This window comes from Brachyistius frenatus, unplaced genomic scaffold, assembly GCF_029030835.1.
Source record: "Brachyistius frenatus isolate BFR_SWC_R1_liver_20210118 unplaced genomic scaffold, ASM2903083v1 Contig_109, whole genome shotgun sequence".
Lineage (NCBI taxonomy): Eukaryota > Metazoa > Chordata > Actinopteri > Embiotocidae > Brachyistius > Brachyistius frenatus.
This window is the reverse complement of record NW_027210708.1, coordinates 987,729-1,001,760: the sequence shown is the minus strand read 5'-3', so window position 1 is coordinate 1,001,760 and position 14,032 is coordinate 987,729. Positions and strand designations below refer to the sequence as shown.

Genomic DNA, 14,032 nt, shown 5'->3' with positions numbered 1-14,032 from the left:
GCACACGCCAGGCAGACAGTGTGTCCCAGGCTTTAAGCTTGCATACTTGCTTCATGTATTGTAGTATGGCACAAAGTTATCAGGGGGTTGTTGGGAGAAGTAGACCAAAAATGATGTTTCAAGCAACAGGATCAACACTAAACCATTTACATCCACGACACTATACAACACAACACATATAATGTGCTTCATTTGCTTCAACATTCATGTTCTGCAGTGAAACTGAGTGTGAAATTGAGGCTTCTTGAAGGCAGTAGAGTATGAAGAACAAATTTTGACTTAAGCTAAGTAAAGCTAAATGATTAGCATGTCCTAATTTGGGCATGGGCTGGTATAAATATGTGTGCATCTTAATACTCACGCATCTACATCTGGCATCAGATCCAGCTTGCTGGGGAATATCTCAGAGAGGAGCACTCGAGTGAAGGACTTGCCCAACGACTGAAGCCTTGACTCAAGGTGCTACAAAAAGAAAGAAGACCAGTGTAAAGGTTTGCAATCAGCACATCAAACACAATTTCCACTAGGGTAGTGAAACTCCACAACATAAAATAGTCAGTTACAAATCAAATAACCATGACATTCACCTACGCTGACATTCCTTTAAACAGTCGAGTCGAGGGTTGTGCGCAGGTTTTTCTCTACTGTTAACAATGTCAGCAAATCTAACATTTTGTCTCGATTTCCGATCCTCAAATATCCGTCAAACCGTTTTCTGCTGCTTACCCAAGTCTACATGATGGTGACAGCGAGTAAAGCAAGGTAGCAGACACAGGCTTCTCCTTAGCCATTTCCCTCGACTACTCCTTTTCATTTTCTATTGACAGTGCAATCTGTACAGCACATGGGGACCCAGAAGCTCACTGGGGCCCATATAAGTATTTTGAGATGGGCTCTCTCACACTAACTGTTTCACAAAATCTTCAAAGTAATGATTTAACAATAAAGTTAACCGTTTTAATGATTGTAATAACTATGTATATTACTTTTCCAGTTTTGAGTCATGTCTTTGTTCCAAGAATACATGTCTTATTGAAAATAAATTGCCTATTATTTCTACCCATCACTGAGGTCTATTTCATATGGTTGCTTTACTCTCAAAAGTTACTGAGGAAGAAGGCATGCTGAGAAATCCCAATTAGTTGGTCCAATGACCTTACTTCCTGTCATTTGAGATAACTTGCGAGGACAGTGTGACATGTTTTTTCTCAACAATTCAATGTTTTGTTTGTATCTCTGACGCCCATTGTGGGTAATTCACATAGGCATCTCTGGAGAAGGAGAAATCTCTACAGATCGCTTTGGAAGATTTGGTGAGATATTATTCAAATCCCCCTATTAAAACCATTCTCAACCTAAAATGAAACTTTTCATTCTGGTCTTTATTTGACATTTTTCTATCAATACTAACATGATCTTTAAAGACTACATATCTATGTAGAAGAAAAATGCACTAATTTGAACCTGAGAACGTAAACTGCTGGATGGAAAATATGATCACGTGAAGGCGGCAAAGCTAATAAACAAAATCAAACACAAACAGGACAGAATAAAAGGGGGGCTATAACACAAAGAAAAAAAAAGAACAGTCAGTGATCATTAAAGAAGGTGCAATGGAAGGGACGAGCAGTTGTAGTTCAGCAGTGACCAGTGAGGTCCATCGATTGATATCCCCAGACAGACTTCTACACATGCTAGTGCATAATAGCTTGTGCTTGTACAGACTGACATGTGAGTGTGTGGACTTACAAACCCGGGTTCTGGAAAAATGTGGAACAGTTTTGTAAAAAGCAATAAAAACAAGAATCAGCACAATCAGCAGAATTAGCACAAAGAAAAAACTGCCAGTCTTTTCACTGACCAACAACCTAAAGTCTTTGCACAGATGAAAATTCTTGCTAAACTATTGGACAATTCTCACAAAGTCTGGCTTAAAGTGGTGAGGCACAACCCATCTTTGCCTTTAAAGACGCCACTTTTATTCCCAATTATGACACCCTCACTTGTTACTAATTAATGTGTTTATTGTGGAATCTTTCAAAAGAGGACTGAAAAATCAATGAACTCAAAGCTCTAGTTTTTCTTTCTAGAGTGTGTTGCAGTCTACATTTTTACAAAATACAATTAAGTTGGTCTTCTTTGTGCTTTTATCAGTTCAATAAAGGTTCGAGAGAATTAACAAATTACAGATTCTTGTTTTTACTACATTTGATCAAATGTCCCAACTTTTCTGAAAAATGGATTTTGTAGTATTTACAGTGTGATTTCCTATGGGGGTATATTACTGCCATAAGTCAAGAGCATGTTATTTAAATTGAGAGCATGATTGAGATGAGAGCATAATTTTTGCGAGCGCATGAAGTGCAAAGGAGGAGAGGTTAAAGTGGAGCAGGGTAAAAACTGAGTGCAGACGTACAGTTTTGTAAGAGAGCGGAGCAAGTCCTCGAGGGAGCAGCGACTGTTTGAGTCAGAGGGCAGACTTTTGAGAGACAATATTACAATATTTCATTGTGAAAACAACAAATTATGCTCTCAAATTGAAAAAGCATGCTCTTGACTTGCGGCAGTAATATTCCCCCATAATTTCCTGAACCATCAGAATTTATGCCAAAAATATAAACTGTTTCGAAAAGTGTGTCTCACATAACAAGCAACATAACTGTTCTGGTCAGAGCCTTGAAGTGATTGTTATCCAACTTAAAATATTATTTTAAAAAAAGCATGCAAATATTGCAGAATCCTTAAAATGAACCATGTGAATTCTGCTTAGTTTACTTTCCGATTAAAAATGAGCAGCATATCAGAATTTTTCAAATTTCAAATTTAATTTACTCAAACATTCAATATACTAAGACTGTGCTATAAAAAGCTCTAACTGAAGAAAAGCAAGGGCTTTGTGCAGTATTTTTCATACTTTTAAATATTTAGTTATGATTGAAAATCTCTGATTTGTGTTGCTGAAACGATAAAATAAATAGCTCAGCATTGTACATGCCAAGTAACACTCCAACACAGCGAACCTTGAGGCCAACAGAAAGATCAAGGATATGACTTTCTATAGCTGTTTGGCTGCATCATCCTAAATGTGAAATAACAAGCTCCCAGAGTGGATACTGCTTGTCCTATTAGTACTGAATGTCACCAGATCACTTGTCAAAGAAACTCACACTGGAAAATATTACAAGCCATTGCACAAGTGGCCTCAGGACATGTAGACTGTTGAAATGAGGATGCAAACTCACCTCCAGGACTTTGGGGCTGCCCTGTCGGCCCAGCGTGCCCAGGATCAGGCCCCATCTCTGGGCCAGTCGGGCCTTGTCAATAGCCTGAAGCCTTAAAGCGCGCATGGTCTTGTGGTCGTAGTATTCCCTGGAGAACACCTTACTGTAGGGGTCATATCTACAAAAAGACAGACAGATAAAATGCTGAAACACACAGCTGTGAATGGGATGTGTGCACAAACATTACCAGACAAACCAGATTAGACACATTACCATTTTTTGTTCAGGTATCTACCTTGAGGACAGAAATGCAAGAAAAGATGAAAAATCCAATCATGAAAAGCCATCAAGTATGACAGGAGTTAGTGATATCTGAGGGAAAACTGAGGTATTTCTGTGCATCTAATCTCCTTTTCTGCAGTACAAGGCGTGCACTTGAGATTAGAATCTTGTTTATGAGAGACCTGTGATCTGTGCGGCGGTGTGCGTATGTCTACAACAATGCAATTTCACTTTGCATGCAAAAAAGGCCTCATCAAAACAGAACTTTACTCTCCAAAAATATTCCCGTGGCGTTGCAATAAGGTGAATGATCATGACCTCAAGCAACAGCCTTGGATAGCATTATAAAACAAACTGTATATGTCTTAAACATTATTTAAGTATTTTTTTTAAATGATTACATATGTTTTTATATTCCGTACCTGCAGAATTGCTTAATCTTCACCTTGGGGTTCTAAATATTGTTGTAAACTTACTTTATTCCGCCTACATGTTATCAGTGGCTCCCATATTGTGTGACTAATACTGGAGCTGCAATGCTAATTAAACGCAGTAAAATGTTTGTAGATGAGGTCAGTGTGTAAATAACATTAATATCCAAGTACAAAAGATGCAATTTAGTTTCAAAGTACCTATAGGCAGGGATATCTGGGTTTGCAATCATGATTGATTCCAGGTGAAATCTTCCATCCCCAAGATAACTGTGGAGAAAAACACCAATCACTTCAATGAGGTAAATAAAACGAGAGAAAAAATAATTTGTGTAAAGAAAACTCCCTGTAGACAATCAAAATTCAATGGGCAATCTTCATAAATACTGACTTATTACTCTACCATCTTCTCCAACATGTTTCTCTAGCTCTCTTTTTAAATCTATGAATTCTGCAGCCTCTTAACAGAAGATCAAAGTATTTCCAGGCAGAGGGCCCAAGGCTGGGGTGGAGAGTGTGCCCTCCTCCGCTGTCCGGGCACATGACCCCAACGATCAGAGCGCGCTGTTTATGGAGAATACAGGCTCTTCCAATTAACCTAGGGTCACCAGAGCAAAGTGGCCTGTAGGTATGTGAAAACACACGGCCTCTTGCATAAACCACCCCCTCAGCGTGAGCCTGAGAAGGATCCTGCTGTTGGTTGGAGGGGAGTCACAGTCAGCTTGGTGGCGACACTCATTACTGTACAGTCTCAGTAGGCATACTGAGTGAGGACTCGCAATTAAAGCCACTAATTGGTCAGTGTTTAGAACAGCTTGAAGCAGAGTGTGGGTGGTTTGCCATACAGGTCACCTGGAGACAAGACCAGCCAAGACTTCATTTGTGTGTGTGTGTGTGTGTGTGTGTGTGTGTGTGTGTGTGTGTGTGTGTGTGTGTGTGTGTGTGTGTGTGTGTGTGTGTGTGCCTGTGCGCATTTGTGTAACGGCACTGAACGATAACACAAAATGAACTAGAGCGCAAACTCTGTTTCATTGCCAATCTTGGATTAAAAGCATCGAAGGCACTCATACAATTGTGTGGCTGACAATAAGACTGCTGCATCTCAGCACTGTGCAGCTTTAAGAGGCTGCTGTGCTTGACTTTAGGTCTCCCCACGACCACACTGCTTCCATCCATATTGTAGTGTTCTTTGCAAAAGGGCTCTCTCGGTGTAATGGTAAATGTTGTGTGTCTTTGTGTTATGCAACAGCCTATATTAACATTCACATTTTCCAACTGTTCTATTATGAGGGAGAGGAAGAATAGAGGCATTCGATAGAAACAGTCGACTGATCATTTCCTATAGCTCTCTTCAATGCAATTATAGATCATTTTCACTATAGAAATGACAGACCGGGCCCTTTTCAAAGCTTAGAAAGAATGCAGTTACAGCATCATTTCCATTCATGTAAAATAAAACGATGTGAAATTTTAATTTATTTATTTAATGATGAACAAAACCGTGCACTGTTTAGAAGGAGAATGAATGTTAAGAGGCTTGGTCTGTGCTGCTGTTCGATATACTTGCTGTTGAGCTACGCGTTCACGTTGACAACTCTTTACAACATCCTGATCTACGATCTATGTTGGAATCAATAAACACGGCGACAATTGAGGGGGTCACCGGTTTAGTGATTCTGGTACTAAACCAAAGAGGGCACTATGGCCCGTTACAAGATGGTCAAAGTGCTCACCATGTCAGTATGTATGCATATAAACAATATAAAGATGTGTATTGAATGTGTGCGCGTGACAAAGACTGAGGGGAGAGACAGAAAGAGGCAGAACAACTCTCAGGCAGGTGGATCGATTCTCTCTGCCAACAAATGCCTGCAAACCCCAACTGACACATCAAAGACGTCGTACATTGGATTAGTAGGTGAAACACACGCGAACCCTTCCACGTCTTTAACACACACAAAGAAACACACACACAGACACACTACGTTTGTCTTCACTTATGCATGCAGCCAAGCTCGTCCTCGTGCAGTCGTTTTCATCTGAAACACACGGAGGTTTTATATGTGCGTGGACTCAGACACATGGGTTGATGCACTAACGCATGAATATAACTACATAGCATGAGATCTGTCCACTGTGAAAAAGCACGAGATGTACGTACACAGCGTGACCGCAAAGGTCTTGTTTGTTGCAGCACAGGGACAATAAGCGTCTGTTTGCAAGGTCTCACATGCATAGTGTTTGTGTGGAGAACTAGTGATTCAGGATACATGCAGCTACGGACTGGATTCATTGTTGTTGTTTTTTCCGATTCAGAGGACATAACCGGGACAATAAGAACCGAAAACAGGCAATCACACAAGCCGACAGACAAACTGTGACGCGTTGCTTCATTTAACACATTTTACCATGTGCCACTTTGTAAAAGCATTTTCTTTAAGGTTTGGATGTGTTGAGGTTGTTATGAAAGAGCGGAAAATGTCTGACTATATACAACTCATTACTTTTCAAAGTGTATTTGTATGCTGATGCGTCTGGCTGTTTCTGCCTGGATACAATACAGGCGCACTCACAGAGCTAATTACGGCACCATGTCTGGTGGAACTGGTATAATGTCAGACTGATCATTACTCATGGCACATGTGTGGGCATGGTATTAACAGATGTAACTAAGGAAGATAAGTCGTGAGTCACGAGGAAGGAAATGTCTTACATTATGGCGTTGACGTGGCGGTCCAAGCGAGGGGAGGTACAGCCCAGAATTTCTCCTGGTGACAGAGGGCGACACTGTGGGACATGAACATCGTACTCTGGCTTCAGGGCGGCACTCACAGCCTGCAACATGGAGGGAGGAAGAGGGAATGATATGTACAGCCTTTGTACAGGTAGAGGTGCACGTAGTTAGTAAATGTTGTCACTTTTCTGCGTTCAATCCGACAGCAGAACATGTAGAATATAGTAGCTTCAGGATATTCAGTTTGAAACACGATAATAGATGCTCCTTCTCTGTTTTCATTTGAGTAGGTTTACATTAATATAGAAAGAATTGTCGGAGTTAGAGATGTTTTGACAAATGATGCACAGAGTTTAGGGTTTCAAAAGTAATTGCACAGATACAATAAGTAAAACAGCATTTTCCAGCCAAGTGTTGTGAATGTAAACTCTGTAATTATGAGATGGTTTATCATTTTTTAATATTTATATATGCTAATCATCTATTTGTAATCATTTGCTTTTATTTCAAAAGCATCATATCTCCCTCATAAACTCAGACTGACAGCATGAACATGAACGTTAAAAGGTTTTAGTCTGAGTATTGGAGGTTTACACTCACAGTCTTAACATCAGAGGTCTCCAATCTTTTTTCCTTTGAGAGCTACTTGGACAAAAAGGAAGTGGCTAATCGCTCGTGGGTAGTCATGTAGCTCTCAGATACTCCAACATTTATTCACATAGCAGAGCTCCAGCAAACCGGCTTAATAAACGTCTTTCATGTGAACAATAACAAAACGATACTCGATACACATATACTCAACCAGTAGCTACCTACTTTACATGCTTGTAAAATAATTAGCCAATGCAGGACAATGAGGATTTTTGGTGACTATAAACTCTGGAGCTTTTCACTCTTAAGGTTTGAAATGTTTTGATTGTTTTGTTAACCCTAAGATTTGTCGACAATCTGAAACTGTTTTGTGTCTTTCTTTAAGTTTTTAGCATTAAGCAGTTTTTCCATGACATTGTCCAATTACATTTCAACGCTTGCAATCTTTCAGTACTGACATAATACCTACTCAAACTAAAGCTGACAACACTTCAATGTAGCAGCCATTAAATACTTGCACTCTGGACTATTTGTACTCCCGCATTATTGTTAAAAGATGAAGGACCAACACAGGGCAATAGTGCAGAGAGAGAACTGACAAGACGTGACTGAAAGTGGCGCCCCGATGTGACCCTGAAAGTTTCGTATAAAGCTCCAATTCTGTGAGAGATTTAACTCTGAATGCAGCCACTTTAAATCTTCGTGATTCTGCAAAGCACTGGGAAAGAAACTGTCTATCGCTCTGCATGCCATACTAGAAGCAAATAATCAAAAGATAAGATAAGAGTAATATCACATAAACATTTTCTGAATAGAGTGCTCTAATAGTCAAGAAAAATCAGCATTTCCAAACACCTACATTTATTTAAGCGAAGTGAAAAGATGAGAGGACAAACAATAAACAGCTTCTCTCGCCCATACTGTGTGAACCCCACAAGCCTACACATCATAAAACATGAGAGATGGAGGCACACATGCATTCAATACAGACACAGAGGCACATGCAGCCATATAGACACGGATGCACTCAAACAGACCCTAATATATAATGTGACCCATAAGGGCAGAGCATGATTTCAAAACAGCAGCAGCTACATTACTGAAGTCCCAGAGTGGTGCTGGTTCAACACATCAAATGAAAGCAGCAGAACCCATTATAGAGGAGGAAAGACAGCATTCCTGAAAGACTGGTTCAAGCTTAATACTATAGCTGCTGCCACTGCTTATGTAAAGAGCAGCGCAGAGCACGACGCTGAACTGAGAGGCCTTCCGAGTTCATTCCACCTTTCAGATCCAAAATAACTGCTGCCGGATTTGTCAAACCCACACTTGAACTGAGCTTAAGAGCAGAGTGGTGAGCTTGTTCATAAAAGCCAGGAGCCACAAAAAATATACTTTCAAAACGTGGAGAAATACGGATGTGTGTATATTCTTGTACAGTAGATACAAATATACTTGTATGAAGACAGAAAATAAACACAAGTGACGATAAATAGTTTGTCTGCCTCACAGAGTTCCCACTCCAAGTCAAAGGGCAAATTCCCTGACATTCATGGACTAAAAAGCTGAAATTCAATTACTTTTAATGAACAGACAAACCGGCTGCTGTTGTGCTGAGCAGACAAGGAACAGTGATATTTCTGTTAAAAAACGGGCTGCCGCATTGAAATAAATTAAATACATTTCCAAACACTGGTTGCAGAGGCAAAAATTGTCACGGAAAGTGAGCTCGCAACCTCAAAACATACAGTGCATCCGGAAAGTATTCACAGCGCTTCACTCACCAGTATGGGAGATGTAGCGTAACGGTAACCAAGCACATTTTTCTTAATCAGGTAGCAGTGAATGTTTACATGGCTGGTATTCTCAACATATAAATAAATGTATAAATGTATACCTAACAATAAATAAACAGCAGATAAAGCAACAGATAAAAATGTCAGAGCAGAAAAGGTGCCACAGATAAATGGCAACTAAGATTCGAACATGCACACAAAACTCCCTGATATACCATGATTATCAAATTCCTTGACTTTACCTGTCTGGAAAAGAGGTAAAAAATTCCCTGAATTTCCACGACCCGTGGGAACCCTGGCCTGAGCTCTCTCTGACCCAAAAATGGACTCATCACGCAGACACATAACGAGACCCATCAATGGTTAATCACCTGCAGTGCTGCCACAAACTGGATAGTGCTGACTAAGGCCAGCGATTGTCCAGGAGGGAAGTTGAACTTGACCGTATCCAGGAAGTGCGCATTGTCCATCTGGATATCCACAAACACATAGAGCATCTTGATACCTGCTGTGGCGTCTATGGGAACTGCAGGGAGACAAAACACGAGAAAGGCAGATGAATAATTCACTCTATTGTGTCAGGCAAGCCTGCATTCTATACACCATTGATGGGCCTTCAAACATGAACTTGCTGCACATGTTCAGAGATCCAGGTATAGAAGGAGCCCGTCCATGCACATACTGTACTGTATATAGTTCACAGTGGGCGCCCGCGTGATATAACTGAAACTCCTTCGGAGCGAGTCTTGAGCACGTGCGGGAACTGATGTAAAGACCTCAATTATTTAGAGATGGAGAGGGACACATGCGATTACAATTAATGCCATTGATTTTACAGGCCATTTAGGACGCGCCCGGGCCGACAAGATGTAAAGACATGAAAGACAAAAGTTTAGATGCTGAACAGAGTAGCCGACGGTCCAAGAAAGAAGGAGGAAAGAGCAAAGAGTTACTGTTTGTGTTGATCATCATAATTATTCTTTCTCTTGTGTTGCATTTAATTTGCAGATCAGGAGCAAAGGGATTTTTTTGTTTTTTTTGTTATTATCAAGAAAAATCACTCATTGTGGTGCAAATGTTTTATGAGCAAGTGAAGCTCATTTGCTGGCCTAGATTAAAGCAACGTTGAGAGGGAGGGAGAGATATGGGAGCAAATCATGATAAGGTGCAGAAAGTAGGGAGTGAATAAAGTAGATTATACAACAAATAGTTCTGACCCAGAGATCTGATTGGTCAACTGAATATTTGGACCGTGCTCAAATCATCATGACATCACACCCTGCTCATCGCTAGAAATATCGCTCCGCCTTCTCAATGGCAATGTATAATTAGAAATAAACTTCATATAATATGAAATATAATGTAGTTTCTACTTGTTATATGTCTATTAAATGTGACTCATTTGGTGAAATCGAGTCTCTTTTGGTCCTTTTTGGTCGCTCCCAGCACCCGTACCCGTACCACCACGGATAGTCGTGCACTTTGAAGCCTAGCGGTGGCTAGCTGGACCGGTTTGGTTTTAACACATGACACGGTGCTATTATATTAAAAATACATCAGTCTATCGATATCCTTTTCAGCGGATATCTTACTTACAACCAGACTGAGCTTGCTGAACAGTTTAGTGTTTCTATGTGCTGTATTTATTCAGTTTGAGAAACTATCTCTATAAAGCAATAAAACGGACTAGATCTCCTCTCTGTTGCTCGGTGGTTGCTAAGGGTCAGACTATTTCCTGGAGTGGTAAACATTGCATACATTACATAAGAGTCTACTTGACGCAACTGATTGCTGCGTTTGTTTTTATCATCAGCATTTAACTGAATTTATTTTGATTACATATTTTGTTTAGTTGTTGCATAATCACAATATTACACTCGCTTGCGCAAGCATGACTACATCACTGAAGTGCCAATAAAGACGTTAAAGCACACCATCAAGCGTAATATTGCTTAAAGATGCTGGGAAAACCAAAGCACTGTCTGTCCCCAAGACTAAAAGCAGATGTGATGGAAACAGGAGTGAAGAATGAGAATTTCCTGCAAAACCAGGCTGAAATTCAATTTAGGAGTCGGGGTAGGGGTCGGGTTCATTATCAACTGTATGAAGTCCAAATGATAGGAAAAAAAAAAGTAACAGGATAGGTTGGCGGGGGTGTGTGTGTGTGGTGGTGGTGGTGGTGGTGGGGGGGGGGGGGTCAATTAAGAGGGAAGAGCAGGAGATGGATAGGTATTTAAAAAGGTGCGCTTTGATACGCTGCACATGATGAGTGAGAAACCAAGGAGTTTAATATATGATGAAGCTTAAAAAAAAGGGTGGGAAGAGATGAATAAAAAAATCTGACTGAGATCAACAGCTGACTGTTGCTTGTTTATTGGCACTCCAAAATGTAAAAGGGCAGAGGAAAGTGACATCGATCTGTTGCTCACATTATCATTGTAGCCTGAGAGCACTTATACACTGCAATTAGAGACAGTCAATGAGACAGACAGAACTCGCTCGCTCCGTCACTGACTTTATTGTCATGTGTTACAGCAATAATGTCACTTAGCACTACTGCTTATTAATGCCCATGTAAATAAATACACAGGCACATTCATGGCAAGTGAAATGAAAAAAAAAAAAATAGAACAAACACTGAGGTGTTTGCAAGTGATATGCTTAAAAATCAATGTGAAGATACAGAATCTATTTTTAATTCTACTTATGGAAATTTTCATAAATAATAGTGCAATTATTACCAATTATCTCAAGGTCCTCAACTGATCTGTGTCTGATTTGTGGTAATATCTTTGTCATCATATCATAAGTCAGCTTTTACATCACTCTAATTTAATATCTGAGAAATAGCTACAAAAAGAGAACAGCTGTAATGGAGTTGTTCTGTGGATGAAAACTAGATGAAGACTCCAGAGTTATTTGTAATGTTTGTTATCTTTGTAGTTTTACAATATAAAGAAACTGGGTCGCGCGCACACACACTTGATTAAGTCCATAAATAGAACTCTGACATAACTGATGATGCATGTGGAAGTATGCGGGTATTAAAACAATAAAAAGGTTATTGTTATCATTGTTATACAATATCAAAAAGCACTTAGCAATGACTGGTTAAGTGTGATTGCATGGTGAATTTTAATGTAGTGTGACTGGATATGTGAAAGCAATATGCACTAAGAAAATCTAGTCTCACATTATAATGTGCAGAAATTCTGTGTCAAAACAAAAAAAGGCAAACAAAGAGACGCCAACAAAAACACCACAAAGTCACTGATTCTTTTATCGGATGGGTTATTGATCTTATTTTTTCCTTATTACTGACAATCACATCCTACGCTGCAATACTTTGTATTGAAAGTACACACACAACCATCAATCCCTCCCTCCCTCCAGGAAATGTGAAAAGATATTTTACTAAAACTACATGATCAATCAAGGAATTAAAAGAAGATCAAGACAGGGGTTTAGGGTTAGGGTTATTGGAAAGCTGGGTAGATCTCACAGTGGGACACAGGTCACAGTCAAAAATTAAAGCAATGTAAAAAAATAAAATAATAATAATTCTACGCACGTGCAGAACGGATCGGTCCGACGGTTCTGATCAGGCACCGACAAGTCACAGTCTTCAAATGGGATGCATAAATTCTGAAGCTATAAGTATGTTGTCATAACTGTCTATATATAGTAATAGTTACCGGGGCTGTTATTTAGGTGTCAACCTGTACCCCATACATAAAACCAGCTAATACTTTTAAACTAGTGCTTTCGGTACGTTTTGCTTAAGCTTTTCTAAAATGATTCATACCACTACAATATCAGCTTGTGATCTTTAAGAAGGTCCAGTCATACTTTGATATGGCAGCTGGCCTGGCATTGTCTGAGCAAAGCTGCCATGTCCTGACAGCTCTTTTTTCTTTCCTGGAGGAAAATAAATAAATAAAAAAAGGTTCATCCTGGTTTCCCTATTTTGCTTGTTCTCTCTCCTGCCCACTCACTTCAACATTTCTTCCTTTGTGTGTTTGTTCTCTCTAGTCAGGTATTCATTTTAAGGTTAAATAAAATTCCCATCTCATATCTGAAAACAATTTTACAAATTCAAAACCTGATTTTATGATGTTCCCCATATTGTGCAGCACAAAATGGAGGTGCTTTATGATAACGAAATATGAAAGGACACCAATATCAAAAAGCTTACACTGCAGAGGAAATGAAAGGGAAATAAAGGAACACGGGAGAAACACTTTCTTTGTGTCTTTCATCTCCCACAGGTGGTTGACATCTTGGGAAACAGTGCAGCTGATGTTCTCATGACTGAGTGATAAAGGTCAGGAACACACACACACACAGACACACAAATTCTCTGGAAATCTGAAGTTCATTTGGATTTCTAATCCATCAATTAATATTGGATCGAACTGCACAACCCACAAGGACTTTAGTGCCCTTACGTTTGAGTGTACAGGGTTCTTCTAAGCGTGAAGGCAAATGAGTACACATCTTATCTCTTTGGTAAACATACATGTCTACATTCACATTATTCCTCCATGAATATCAAATAATGAAAGAGCCCAAACACACACAAAGACAAAGACAGACAAAAAAAAAAAAAAAATATCAAGAGAGAGGGTTTTTCAGTTGTATTAAAATTCTGTTGGTCATTTCTGGTATTTAGGAGAGGACAGGTTGTTCTGGCAGAGATATATCAAAACTATTGATTTAACATTTCCTCCCATGTTCTGCAGGAGACAGACAGCGTGTGTGTGTGTGTGTGTGTGTGTGTGTGTGTGTGTGTGTGTGTGTGTGTGTGTGTGTGTGTGTGTGTGTGTGTGTGTTGGGGGAGGGGGTCAGGGGAGAGGTGGGGGGGCTGTGAAAGTCCTTAAGAACTGCTTGAGGTTTTCAAAGGACGACTCTAATGTATGTTCCCCATTGATCTGCCGGGTAAATGTGATGTCCGGGCTCCAAAGGTCTGATATGCTT

At 39.8% G+C, this 14,032-nt stretch overlaps 1 protein-coding gene across 3 annotated transcripts in view; it reads right to left on the bottom strand.

Annotated features, from left to right (window-relative positions):
* The window catches only part of dph1 (diphthamide biosynthesis 1), a 59,791-nt gene that overhangs the window by 10,774 nt on the left and 34,985 nt on the right, over window positions 1–14,032 (bottom strand). For all 3 annotated transcript variants that reach the window (XR_011311509.1, XM_069712425.1, XM_069712426.1), the window contains 5 exons: window positions 9,427–9,581; window positions 6,648–6,769; window positions 4,136–4,204; window positions 3,243–3,399; window positions 362–462 (listed from right to left, as the gene is read on the bottom strand). Coding sequence is in view for 2 of the 3 variants with exons in the window: in XM_069712425.1 (XP_069568526.1) it covers window positions 362–462; window positions 3,243–3,399; window positions 4,136–4,204; window positions 6,648–6,769; window positions 9,427–9,581 (604 nt within the window). In the remaining variant the exon portion in view is untranslated. The remainder of the gene's footprint in view (window positions 1–361; window positions 463–3,242; window positions 3,400–4,135; window positions 4,205–6,647; window positions 6,770–9,426; window positions 9,582–14,032) is intronic.